At 47.6% G+C, this 14,810-nt stretch overlaps 1 protein-coding gene across 1 annotated transcript in view; it reads right to left on the reverse strand.

The window, feature by feature from the left end:
* Nucleotides 1-14,810, reverse strand: part of SH3GL1 (SH3 domain containing GRB2 like 1, endophilin A2) — a 77,949-nt gene that overhangs the window by 4,029 nt on the left and 59,110 nt on the right. Inside the window, exon 7 of the mRNA XM_088444088.1 lies at nt 4,261-4,492. Coding sequence (XP_088300214.1) covers nt 4,261-4,492 — 232 coding nt within the window. The remainder of the gene's footprint in view (nt 1-4,260; nt 4,493-14,810) is intronic.

Consider the following 14,810-nt stretch of genomic DNA (forward strand, 5'->3'; position numbering starts at 1 on the left):
AGAAAAAAAAAATAAAATCAGGGAGGGAGCCCCCAGCTGGATTACGAGCAAGAGATTTTACGGTAAGTACCAAAATCTAATTTCCTCTTCCATCCATGTTGGGGGACACTGGCAATGGATGTTGGGACTTCACAAAACAAGCCTAACAAGGGAGGGCACTATCTGGCAGAGCCGCAGGTAAAACCTTTCACACAAAACGAGCATCACTAGATAAAATTTGGTTAAATGTGTACACCGGAGGACTACGTTGCCGCTATGCACACCTGCTCGACAAAAGGTACTGTGTCGAACCTCCCAAGACGTGAGTAGAATAAGCCCAGAGAGAAGGCGGAACAGGCTTATCCACAGAAAGATAGGCCTGGCGGATGGCAATGGTAATCTACCTGGCAATAGAAGCCTTCGATGCTGGCAAACCCCCTCTTAGGTGCATCAATCAAGACCAAAAGGGAAGGCGTTCGTCGAAGAGAAGTACAGTCAGTCAATGTAAATTGGTACCGCCCGGACTACTCCAAGAGCCCTAAGGATACCAAACTAGAAGATGCGGCCGACCCTGAAAAAGCCAGGAGAATAATATCCTGGTTGAGATGGAATCTCTAAACCACCTTCGGAAAGAAAGAAGGCTTAGTCCGAAAAACCACTGTCAGGATGAAAAATGACCGAGGAAGGTCTACAAGACAAAGTCACCAATTCGGGGACACGTCCCGCAGAAGCAATGGCCAGTAGAAAGGCCACCTCCAGCATAAGATTCTGCAATTCCACGGTCTCAAGAGGCTCAAATGGGGGCCACTGAAGAGTGTCTAACACCAAAAGTACCCCTCTGCAACTCTGCAGTAATTCTGGAGTTCTTGAATGATGACTAAACGTCTCTGAGGGAAGAAAGGCGAAGGTCCTTAAATAAACCATCCTGAAGGAAGGCCAAAAGACACGGTAGTTTAAAAGGTAGCTGCCGAAAGACTGCGATGCTCGCCCAAGGAGATATAAACTTCCAGATCCAAATATAAATCCTTGAAGTCACTGGTTTATGAGCCTTGATCATAGTCTGGATAACCAGCCTGGTAGACCCGTGAGCCTTCAAGATCTGGGTCTCAAGAACCATGCCGTCAAAGCCAGATTATGTAAATTTGGGTACAGACAGGGCCCCTTCCATAGCAGATGTCTGAGAAGAAGACGGTAAGGAACCACAGCCAACATGCCCTGAAAGAGAGTGTACTATTGCCAACGAGGCCAGTCTGGAACCACTAGAAGGATCGGGAGATCCTCCCTTTGAACATGCTGAAGCACCTTCATGGCATCCACGAAAAGAGCTTGATGATTCCTCTAGCGAGCTCCGTACAAGGGAAGATTCTTGTTTAAGTGGGAGGCCATGAGATCTACACCTGGCATCCCCCACAGAGCCACAATTAGCTGAAACACGCCCTGGTTTAGTTCCCATTCCCCGGGATGGACAGTGTGACGACTGAGGAAGTCTGCTTCCCAGTTGTTCACCCCAGAATGTGGATTGCCGAAACGGCAGGAACCCAACACTCTGCCCAACGAAGAATGTAAAATACCTCAGTCAGAGTCTGACAACCCTGTTTATCTATGCAACAATTGTGACGTCCAACTGTATCCACACTTGTCTGCCTTGTAATACCTGTTGAACCTGGAGCAGGGTGTCCCGAACCACCCTCAACGCTAGGATGTTGATAGGGAGGGTGGATCCGGTCTCGGATCAGAGACCCTGTCAGATTGGCATGCGTTTTAATCAAGTCCCAGTCCCAATTTACGAACTGGGACCCCTTGGAAATATTCAGGGTATGGAGCCACCATAAAGGGGACTAACGCGTCTGCGGAGACAGTCGGAAAAGCAGTCTGTCCAGACCAGATCCGATCCTGGACCAACGGCGTAATATTTGCCATTGTAGTGTCTGGGTATGAAACATGGAGAATGGTACTGGTTCAAAGGAAGCCACCATCTTCCCGAACAGTTGCAAGCACCATAATAAGAAAAACATACCAATAAGTGTGCAATAAACTAAAAGCAAGCTGCTAGTGAGACAAACAGGGAAAGTTCACCCAATTCCCTAAAGTTGAATATTGAAAAACATTAAAATTGTGATGTCCCACTTCCTTAGGATAATAAACTGATTTCTTACTCAAGAAAAATGTCCCAAATAGTTCCACATCAATTAAGGTAGATCTGATATCCTTCTGATTTCCCAAATCACCATAGCTTTTCAAGAGGTTGATTTAAATTTAGTAACTATAAACTCATAAACAAAAAGAAAAGATCATAGCGCAAAACAACTTCAAATAATAAAAAGGTTTAATTTTAACATTACACTCACATTTAATACTGTATTACTTAATTAAAGTGGAACTATTTGGGACATTTTCTTGAGAAATCAAGCTTATTATCCTAAGGAAGTGGGACATCACTCCTGTTTAACCCTAGATCCATCTGAGTTTCGTATGCATGTTTCTATCAGCTCTAGCGCTTAAGTGGACAATTTTTATGTTTTTCAAGTTGCAAGCACCATAGCAAAGAAACCTGAGGCAACTAGGAGCGACCTTACCAATGACTGGAGATCCTGAATCTTCTGTGCTGGAAGAAAGACCTTCTGACTGCGAGTGTTGAATAAGAGTCCCAAGATAATTTCCCGAGATAAATTGAGATTTGATTTGGGGTCATTTAAGATCCATCTGTGAGACTCTAGTGTGTCCACCACAGCCTGTAGATGTTGACACAATTCACCCTCTGAAGAAGCCTTTTGGAGGTAGTCTAAATAAGAAATTATTGTGACTCCTTTACGCTGCAACAAGGAAACCATGTGGGCCATGACCTTTGTAAATACTCTGGGAGTTGTGGACAGCTCGAAAGGTAGGGTCTGGAATTGGAAATGCAGGTCCACTACGAACCGGAGTAGCTGGTGATGTCCCGACTAGATGGGGATAACGCGTCCTTTATGTCTATTAACGCAAGAAATTCTTCGCCTTCCATTGCACTGACAACCGAGCATACACATTCCATTTGAACCTGGTGAGCAAGAGGTGTCACTTTAAATTCAAAATCGGCCGGAGGGACCAGTCTGGTTTGCTCATCACGAAGAGGTTTGAACTTAAGTTCTATGTGGCCAGATACATTCCTGTATCAAGGAACACCAGAGTGAGGCAGGGAACGCACTGTATGTGCACACACGCCTCTATTCTGGTAGCCGGGAAGAGGACTGCTAGAAAGAAGCAGCATGGAAATGAGTCGTGGAACGCACCGATGTGCACATGTGTATGGGCTCTTATTAGCTGAAACAGCTGATTGAACTTGCAGCACTATAATATAAATAGAGATACGGTGATGTGCTATATCGCCTGAGGAAACTGCCAATGGGCATTGGAGCGGAGAAACACGTTGAGAGGTGCCCGTTTGCTGATGAATGGTATAGTTTGGATCTGGATCGCTACTATTACCATTGTGGGACTGGTACAATTGGAACCGAGATAAATAGCCTCCCAGCGTAATCTGAACTCTGCTGGTATTTGAAGAAGCCCTTAAACATAAAATACTGTGGGGATCCCGAGTTCCCTTGCTAAATACAGATATGTTCACATACATTTAGCCTCAATACACCACGCAGCGCGACATGCTTGGCATGAGTGAGCCTCCAGGTCCCATGCTACTCTGCTAGCGCCAGGCATCTTTTTTTGCGGAAAATGCATCTAAGTCGCAATGCGACGCAACTTGGAATCACCTGCAGACTGTGCTGACTAATTTGATGAGTCACTTGTAAATCTGTATATGAACCACAACGGAACTTGGAATGAAAAAAGCTGCGGTCTTCATTTACATTGTAGCACTTCGTATACATATTCAGAAACTCAATTGCACACAGATATACAAGACTTGCATATCAAATTTATCAGCACAGTCTGCTGGTGCGTCCTAGCCGGACTGCATTGCTACTTAGACGCATTTATGGCCAAAAAAAGACACCCGTCGCTAGTAGAATCTCACAAGAACTGGCACACCGAGAGGGGCTTTTTAGCACTACTGCAGCAAAGATGTATAAGGGGACACATCTGTACACATACTGAACGAACAACTCCCTTCTGCTGCAGCCTTCCATGTGCCAATCAAGCTTGGATGTTGCCATCTGTCTGTAATAATTATCTACTTATGTAGCTGGATGCCTACAAATGTTTACATATATGTTACCTAAATAACAAAATAAATAAATAATAAAAAAAAAATTATACATATTCAGACATTGTTTAAACCACTATTACCTGGTGTTTTGTTGGGTGGCGGGTTGCAGGAGATTCCTCCATTAGACTGTTCACTGTCACCATAGTCATACGTTTCTTGTGGTTTAGGTTTAAATTCTCTTTTGGGACGAGAAGAGGCTTCGCAGACTCGATCCTTTAACTTGTCTGATAATTCATCAAGAATCTGCACAGATTGTCTGTGATAATCCAGCTGTGCCTCAACCAAAGCCGAGAGCTGACTGACTTGCTCCACCTACAGACATAGTGACACCGTTATAATTAGAAGGTATTACTTCTATCCAGAATTACTAACATGGACCAATTAGTGTGCTGCTGTGTGAGGTAAAGAAACAATGGCGTTGATATATCAAGCAGTTAAAGAAGTGGAGGAAGAAGCTTCAAGGTAGCACTTACAGATGTGTCCACATACATCTAGCCTCCTTGCGCGTTAAACAGCCCAACTTGGTAGCGCTGAGTGTCTGTTCGTGTGACTTTTTACCATTCAAATGCAGTGCAAATAGAAAGCACAAGCCGCTTTTGCTGAATAAAATTATATGCAGCATACCTATGTTCTGTGTGCAACTGCAGCTGTATCTGCATGCAAAATGCTAAGTTACAGAGTCACAGCCGCTGGCACTGTAACAATATGAGATATGGTAAGAACTTACCTTTGTTATCTCTATTTCTACGAAGTCCATAGGGTTCCACAGGATACCTTGGGGTATAGGTGACACGTCAGTCATCGGGCACCATAGAGTTAAGCTTTCAGCCTCCCAGGATGCACTAGGGTCCCCCTCCTATACCCCGCCCCCGAGCCAAGGCACCTCAGTTAGTTACCAAGCCATAGGCCGGAGGAGGAGAAGGAAGAGAGAGAAAGAAGATCTGGATACACACAAGAATCACACTCTCACCAGAGGGAGACGGGAAAACCGGTGACCAGACCAAAGCCCATCTGCAGCACAGGTGCGGCAGGGCGGGAGTCCTGTGGAACCCTATGGACTTCGTAGAAATAGAGATAACAAAGGTAAGTTCTTACCATATCTCATATTTTCTACTTCAGGGTCCATAGGGTATTCACAGGATACCTTGGGGATGTCCCAAAGCAGTATCCTTTAAAGGTGGGGACGCTCCTGTGCTGAAAGGAGAATCCGCCGCCCGAAGGAAGCATCCTGAGAGGCGAAGGTGTCAAACCTGTAATACCTCACGAAGGTATGGACAGAGGACCACGTAGCAGCCTTGCAGATCTGGACTGCAGAGGCACCACGTCGAGCTGCCCATGAAGGACCCACAGACCTAGTGAAATGAGCCTTCAAAGAAGGAGGAACCGGCAGACCTTCATGAAGATAAGCTTCAGAAATAGCCATACGGATCCAGGCTGCCAAAGTTTGCTTTGAAGCAGGCCAACCCTTTTTACGGAAGCCATAGAGGACAAACAAGGCGTCAGACTTCCTAAACGAAGAAGTGCGGTCAACATAAGTCCTTAAGGCCCGCACAACATCCAAAGTGGCCTCACCCACTGAAAGACCAGGTGAGTTAAAGGCCGGAACAACTATTTCCTCGTTAACATGAAACTGGGAAACAACCTTTGGGAAGAAATCCAGGCCGAGTGCGGAGCACTGCCCTGTTCCCATGAAAAATCAAGAAAGGGGGTCTACAAGAGAGAGCCCCTAAATCAGAAACACGTCTGGCCGAAGCTATGGCCAGAAGGAAAACAGTCTTAGCTGTTAGCCATTTAAGATCCACTGAGCCCAGTGGTTCAAACGGCGGTCCCTGGAGAGCCCTCAGGACCACAGCCAAATCCCAAGGCACCACAGGTGCAACAAAGGGCGGCTGAATGTGGAGAACACCTTGCATAAAGGTGCGCACATCCGGGATTGTAGCAATCCTACGATGAAACCAGACAGACAGGGCCGAAACCTGTACCTTCAAAGAAGCAAGGCGAAGCCCATGATCTTGTCCCGCTTGTAGGAAGGCAAGTATCCTAGACAAACGAAACTCCCGCGGTGCATAACCTCTCGGTCGACACCATTGGAAGAACGTATGCCACACGCGATGGTATATCCTCACGGACGATGGTTTCCGAGCTCGTAACATGGTACGCACCACAGAGCTGGAAAACCCCCTGGACCTCAACATGGCTGTCTCAACAGCCACGCCGTCAAAGACAGCAGAGTCAGGTCCGGGTGAAGACAAGGACCCTGCGACAGAAGGTCCGGTCGTAGCGGCAACCGCAGAGGACTGTCCACGGACAGACCCTGTAGGTCTGAGAACCAGTGCCGTCTGGGCCACGCGGGAGCTATCAACAGGAGCGTCCCTCCTTCCTGTTTGAATTTCCGGATTACCCGTGGAAGAAGGGAAACCGGAGGAAACAGGTATGCCAACCGGAACGTCCACCGGACGGACAGAGCATCCACCAGAGACGCCTCTTTGTCTCTTGTGCGAGACCCGTACACCGTCAACTTGTTGTTGTGCCGAGACGCCATGAGGTCGATCTCTGGAAGACCCCACCTGTCCACCAGCAATTGAAAAACGTCCGGGTGCAGGGACCATTCCCCCGGATGAACGTCCTGGCGACTTAAAAAGTCCGCCTCCCAATTTAGCACTCCCGGGATGAAGACCGCTGATATGGCCGGAAGATTGCGCTCCGCCCATACCAGGATCCGAGACACCTCTACGAGAGCCGCCCGACTTCGGGTTCCTCCTTGCCTGTTTATGTAGGCCACGGTGGTAGCGTTGTCCGACTGGACTTGCACCGGGCGATCCTGTAGAACCCGATGTGCCTGCTGGAGAGCATTGAAGACCGCACGGAGTTCCAAGATATTGATTGGAAGCTCCGCTTCTGTCGGCGTCCACCTGCCTTGGAACAAGTGTGGACCCGAAACTGCTCCCCAGCCCCGAAGACTGGCGTCCGTTGTCAACAGGACCCAATTTGGTACCCAAAACGGACATCCCTTGCTGAGATGGGTCGTCTGCAACCACCAGGCAAGGGACAGGCGAACCTCCGGGGTGAGCACTATCGTCTGGGACTTCAGAGACTGAGGCAGTCCGTTCCACTTGGACAGGATCAGGTGCTGCAGAGGTCTGGAGTAAAACTGGGCATATTCCACCATGTCGAATACCAACACCATGGAGCCCAGTAACCTCATCGCAGAGTGTAGAGACACCCGGCGGCTGCACAGACAACTGCGCACCCTCGACTGTAAAGCAGAGATCTTTTCCCCCGTCACAAAGACCCTTTGCTGACCCAAGTCCAATAAGGCTCAGAGGTGCAGAATCCGCCGAGACGGGATTAGAGTGGACTTCTGCCAGTTTATTAACCAGCCGTGCCGTTGCAGTAGCGCAATGGTCAGGTCCAAGTGGCGCAGAAGGACCTCCGGAGATCCTGCCACTAATAAAAGGTCGTCCAAGTACGGCAACATGCGGACTCCCTGCAGCCGCAGAGAAGCCGCCATGACCGCCATCACCTTGGTGAACACGCGGTGCTGTCGCCAGGCCAAAAGGTAACGCCCGAAACTGAAAGTGGTCGCTGCGGATTGCAAACCTGAGGAACTGTTGATGGCGCAAAAGAATAGGGACATGCAGGTAAGCGTCCTGTATGTCCAATGACACCATGTAGTCCCCAGGTTCCAGCGCCAGAATGATGGACCGTAGGGTCTCCATCCGAAACTTCGGCACCCGCAGAGACTTGTTGAGAGCTTTGAGGTTAAGAATCGGACGATACGACCCATTGGGTTTCTGCACCAAAAAAAGATTGGAATAGAAACCCTGGCCCCTCTGGGAGAATGGAACAGGCACTATAACTCCAGCCTGGAGCATAGTGTGCAAGACCTTCCGCAGCTCCGTGGCCTTGTTCCAGTCTGATGGTAGACCCGTGGTGAAGAATCGAGCCGGGGGTCTGTGCCGGAAAGAGAGGGCGTACCCGTGGGAGACCACCTCGAGAACCCAAGTGTCTGTCGTGGTGACCGACCAACACCGGGCGTACTGCAGCAGGCGGCCTCCCACTTTGGGATCCCCCAAAGGGAGGCCCGGTCCATCAGGCCGCAGGCTTGTCATCAGGCTTAGGGGCCGGACGTCTGGTACTCCATGCCTGCTTCCGGGGCTTGGCCGATTTCTTGGGACCAGCCTGTCGGGGACAAGACTGTGGTTTGGGCCTGCCCTGGGCCCTATAAGACCGAAAGGACGATGGTCCTGAACCAGAAGGAACAGCGGCCGACGGGAGACATGCCGATTTGGCTGCCGCCAGCGTGGCCACAATCTTGTCCAGATCTGGACCGAAGAGAACTTCTCCGTTAAAGGGCAACGCCTCCAAACCCTTTTTGAAATCAGCGTCCGCCTTCCAGGATCGCAACCACAAGGTGCGACGAGCAGCCACCGCTGCTGAAGAAATTCGAGACACCAGTGTACTAATGTCTAAGGCCGCCTCGTTGATATAAGTGGCCGAATCACGGAAATTACCAATCAACTCCATTTGTTCGGCCGGACAGTCGGAATCAAAGGACGCCTCCAATGAATCCGCCCAGCGCTCCATCGCTCTGGCAACCAAGCAAATGGCCATAGCCAGCCGCGCAGCCCCCCCCCCCCCGCAAGGGAATAAGCGGACTTCAGGCAGATCTCCACCTTGCGGTCCGTAGCATCCTTAAGGGAGGACATGGATGGCATCGGCAATGTGGCACTACGGACAAGACGGGTCACTTGAGAATCCACCTGTGGAGGGGATTCCCACTTAGCAAAATAATTATCCGCGAACGGATAAGCCAACGCCAGGCGCCTCTGCGGCTGGTATCGCTTGCCAGGCTGTTTCCACGCCTCCTCTAAATTGTCCACTAACTGACCCTAAAGAGGAAAGACTGTGGCGTCACCCTTCACATCCTTAAAAAAGGCATACTTGGATTTAGCAGCTGGGGAAACTTCGTCCTCAATCACCAAGGCTGTGCGGACTGCCCGAATAAGTCCAGGAATATACACCTTGGACCTAGCGTCAGCGTCCTTAGTATGGAGAGGTTCCTGATCGTAAGGATCCAGAATCTCCCCATCATCAGACGTCCCTTCGTCATCCTAAGGAGCCGACAGAGACGCCACCGGCCGTTTATGTGGCCGCATCACAGCCTCCCCCTGCAACACATCCGACAAGTGCTGTACAGAACTCGTCAGGGAGTTAACCCACGCCGGCTCCTGAGAAACCGGGAGAGGGGAAATAGGGAGACTGCGGGGTACCACCAATTGTCTTGGGAAACCCTGCATAGGTGACGACACCACTGACTGCTGGGACAAACCCATCTGCGTAAACGCGGGCTGCGGAGCTAACTGGCCCACTAAGGTTGTAAGCGCTTGAGCGAAACAAGCCCAGGGCGGCTCCTGTACCGGTGCTGTAACCGTAACAGGCCGCGCCATTGACAAACACTGCCGGCAGAGGACCTCCGCGCTACCCTCCCCCTCCGCTAAAGGTACTTTACACGTAGTACACTGTAGCCGGAGAGGAAAATCACTTTCAGACATGATGGTACCAAGTATGTGACCCCTCTCACCAATTGTATTTTAAAGAGGCGAGAGACCACCCTGCAGCACCACACCGCAAGGGTATAGCAGAAAGAACAGGGACAGTAATAAAGCTGACAGTCAGAATAGAAGATACAGGCAGCAGCGCTAGCACAGTCACATACAATGCAAAGAAAATCAATTCCTGCACTAACCAGCGCTGATCACTCAACTACGCAGACACAGGGTCTGGTAGGACACAGCGCTGCATACACAGACCTGACCACAGCGTAGGAGAGGTATGCGGGGGGACCCAGACCACGATGCCTCCGTCCAGGCTTCCAGCAGCGTTCACCATGCGTTCAGGAAGATGGCCGCCGAGGAGCAGAGAGGAGGCTGGCCTGGGGGAGGAGAGCTGCCACAGGGCCAGTCGGCAGTGTGCAGAGGGGGCTGTGTGCAGCTGGGGAGGCGCCGGCTGTGAGACAGGGAAGGCGCACTCCCCTGGCATGCATTTAACCCCCGGGACGCCGCAGCGCTACCGCTCTGCTGCGGTCCGCTGTCCCAGGGGTGTAGTGGAAGCGCAGTTTCTTACCTGGCTCCACGCTGCAGCCAGTCCCCAGGGAGCCCCCTGCCTGGGGACTCTGGACCATGTAACAGCGGGGACCCACCGCGGGACCCCGCTGCTTACCTTGCTGTCCCCCTTGATTCCGGCCATGGTCCGAAACATCTGGGGTCACCGCTAGCTGTGACCCCAGATGCTCACCAGCATCCCCGGATCGGTACCGGCGTTCTGGTACCGGCGGGGGTGTAGGGAAGACAGCATGGACGTCAGGACTGACTGTCCATGCTGTACATCCAGATGTGCAGCCACAGCTGCATGCAGGAAAACTTCAGGGGCTCTTCTTAGCCCCCACTCCAACAGGCGCACCCGACTCCGGCCGGGCACCAAACTAAACTGAGGTGCCTTGGCTCGGGGGCGGGGTATAGGAGGGGGACCCTAGTGCATCCTGGGAGGCTGAAAGCTTAACTCTATGGTGCCCAATGACTGATGTCACACCTATACCCGAAGGTATCCTGTGGATACCCTATGGACCCTGAAGTAGAAATAGCATTTAGAGCACAGATACACCCACAGTTGCACATAGACATGCCACATATTTTAATCAGCAGAAGCTGTTTGTGCATTCTATTCACTGTGCTGTGCATTTGAAGGTAAAAACTCGCACTACAGACAGTCACACGGCACTCATGCGTTATGTGTAGTGCAGGGAGGATGTATGTGGACACATCTGTATCAAGTATATTCTACAGGGAGTTCGGAAAGTCCCTCTGCAGTGACTGTGTGCTAAGTGTGTGACAGTACAATATTCAAATGGAGGCGCCACACCAACTGCAAGTGCATCCCGTCCAGTGCTGTTTGCCAGCGTTTGGGATAGCAGTTGGTGTGGCTCCCCTATTTGAATTTTGGACTGCACTGCAGACCACCCCTGGAGCAGCCACTGCCTGTCACACACTTAGCACACAGTGCCTGCGGAGGGACTTTCCAAACTCCCTGTATAACAGACACTCCAGTTGCTGTGGGACTACACATCCCAGCATACCTTGGCACTGTTTTGCTGTTAGGGCATGAAAAAAACTGTGGCAGGGCATGCTGGGATATGTAGTTCCACAGCAGCTGGTGTGCCACAGGTTGCTTACCCCTGTTCTATAATATAATAGGTATCTCGTTGATAGCTATGGGCAACTTCTTCACTGTTTTCACTACTTGATACATCAACCACAGTATATTCAAGGGTAGCCAGGAATGGCTATCTATACAAAAAACTTTCAATAGAGCGCTTCACACTGCTGCCGCGTCTAGCGCTAGCACCCGACAGCTGGATGCCAAATATAACTAGTATGCAAATTGTGTGTGAACACCGTGTTAGACAATGCAGCGCTGTGTTTAAATGTTCAAATCCAATGTCATATCAATATGCCGAATCGAAATATTCATAGACAACATCAGGAGAGAAAAACTGGAATAATGAATCCATCAAATCAGTCACTTAAAAGATGGCAATTGAAGAGTATTTTTTTATAGTAAATTCACCATATGACGTCTTATACTGGTGTGTCGGTAATATAAAATATGCTACAACTCCCGTATATTACTTCATAGTCGTCCTTGGTGGTTTAAAAGTCACGAAAAAAGAAGGACTATATTCCTAAAACCTATATTCGCATATAGGTCCTGAAGGGCAGGTAAGATTATAATAGTTCACCAAAAGATCAGTATAGAGTCTCAAACCTATATATACATATAGGTCCTGAAGGGCAGGTTAGATAATAATAGTTCACCAAAGGATCAATAGAGAGTCTCGATAATTTCCCCCCAAAAATGCTTTTAATAAAAAAATTCGCAATAAAAATAAAAAATAAAATTCCAAAACAGATCTTCTTAAAAAGGGGATAGACCTCCTTCAAATCACACTTGTATCATTCAATAATGGTAGCTCCGTGTAAGACAAAAATAGGAGTTGCTTACCGGACCTGCAGGGATCCAGCAATTAGCAGCGTAATAAGCTCCGTCTGTGATAGTCAGGGTATATCCAACAGAAGAAATCCTATTCACCTGATAAAACCAGGTTGGTAAATCCTCTGGGCAGCAGATGGTATTAAGGACTCGGCTCTCACCCGGGACCTGTCCGCTCTCCTCACACTATCCGACGTGCACCTGAGCTTTGACTCGCGGCTCTCACCCGCGGCTCATGCGCTGTGTATGGCAATCTAGTTGTATGGGTCGCAGCTGCTCCGGCATCCAGCGAACATCTGCCACCTGTTCGCTGAGTAGTCCTTATCTCACGCACCTCCAATAGCTAAGTTATCAGAATCTCAGTCTCCAAGTCAGCTGCCAACGCGTTTCTACCCTATATGGGTCTTTTTCAAGGCATGGCTGACTTGGACACATCCTCTTCCTTTTGTACTCCCGCAGATCCGGTAAACAGATTCCCGGCACCTTATACAGAATACATCTTACAGGGATATAAAAACCCAACTGTTCTTTCCTTATAAATGAACAATTTAAATACTACCAAATTAAAATAAACCACACCTATTTGCACAATGAGAATTGCACTACTATGTCAACTATCAATAGTATAAATTTGGCATCAAATACACAATTCACATGCAGAAAGATGTAAATGAAATAACTTTTTTAACATATATACCCAGAAGGTGGTTCCTATGTATATAATCAGATATATCCGTTCGATAGAGAAGAAACATATAACCATGTACGACCTATACATAATATGACCAAATGCAATAATTATTATATCCGCAATCATAATACCAGATTTACATATACCTATTGACGAATAAAGATTACATGAACCACTTGGTCTCAAAATCTCCATTGAGACCTCTTGGTTGTAATGTCCTACGTTCATGAATCCACCTCATCTCGGCTCTGGCTAAAGTGGCTTTAAAATCACCCTGTCTCAGCTTTTTGTCCACTCCCTCAATTGCTTTAAAGCTTACTATATTCTCAATAGAACAATTATGAGTATCTTTAAAGTGTGCTGACATATGGAGAGTTTCCAGCCCCTTACGAACATTTCTCAGATGTTCTGACATTCTGATTTTGAGGGGGCGGCTAGTTCTTGGATGTGGATACAAAAGCATTCATCTTGGAAGGCATTAAATTTATCTTGATGAACAACCATTTTACATTCAAAGATGGACACTACATCCAGCGGTCCGGAACAGCGATGGGGACGAAATTCGCCCCCAGCTTCGAAGATCTTCATGGGCATGTGGGAGGATTCCCATGTGTGGCAGAAGCTGGGGTGTGGACGCGTCGCATACCATCGATATATAGATGATATCATTATGGTGTGGAGGGGGGGGTTTGAATACCTTTTCCATTTTTCAAAAAACCATGGATAATAATAATTTTGGAGTTATATTAACCTATACTGTCAGTGAAAAGCAAGTCAACTTTTTAGATCTGGCTGTATACATTAAGGATTTAAAAATTTGTACTAAAAATTATTTTAAACCCACTGATAGCAACTCCTTTATAAGTGTTGAAAGTAGCCATCATCCAAATTGGCTTAAAGGAGTCCCTAGCAGTCAATTTCGTCGCATAAAACATAATTGTACCAATGAGGAGGTTTATAAAGAACAGGTACAGCCCTTAAGAGAACAATTTTTGAATAAGGGGTATAATAAAGACACTATAGAAAAGACCCTTCAAAACATAGATAGTATCAATAGGGAAGAACTTTTAATGAGGAAGCAGTTAAAACAAGATAAAGATTTCTCTGTTTCCTTTGTCACTACTTTTAATAAAGATTATAAAAAGTTAGAAATTGTGTTAAATAAACATTGGCACATTTTAAAGGCAGATCCTATTTTTAAAAAAGTACTGCCAGATAAACCTGTAGTAATATATAAGTGAGCACCGAATTTGAGAAATGCGCTTGTTAAATGTGCTATGTCACCTCCCAAAAGATCAGGCACTAGAATAACATCTAAAGGTTTTTTCAGATGTGGTTCCTGTATAGGTTGTAGAAACATTAAAAGTAAAGAAGGCAATAAAATAACTAATTTTGTATCATGTGTTACCAAGAAGAATTACAAAATCAACCAATTTTTGACTTGCAATAGCAGCAACATTGTATATGTCATGCAATGTAGTTGCAATAAACAATATGAACTAGCCGCCCCCTCAAAATCAGAATGTCAGAACATCTGAGAAATGTTCGTAAGGGGCTGGAAACTCACCATATGTCAGCACACTTTAAAGATACTCATAATTGTTCTATTGAGAATATAGTAAGCTTTAAAGCAATTGAGGGAGTGGACAAAAAGCTGAGACAGGGTGATTTTAAAGCCACGTTAGCCAGAGCCGATATGAAGTGGATTCATGAACGTAGGACATTACAACCAAGAGGTCTCAATGGAGATTTTGAGACCAAGTGGTTCATGTAATCTTTATTCGTCAATAGGTATATGTAAATCTGGTATTGTGATTGCGGATATAATAATTATTGCATTTGGTCATATTATGTATAGGTCGTACATGGTTATATGTTTCTTCTCTATCG

Source organism: Taudactylus pleione, unplaced genomic scaffold, assembly GCF_031769625.1.
Source record: "Taudactylus pleione unplaced genomic scaffold, aTauple2 ptg000347l, whole genome shotgun sequence".
NCBI classification, from domain to species: Eukaryota; Metazoa; Chordata; class Amphibia; order Anura; family Myobatrachidae; genus Taudactylus; species Taudactylus pleione.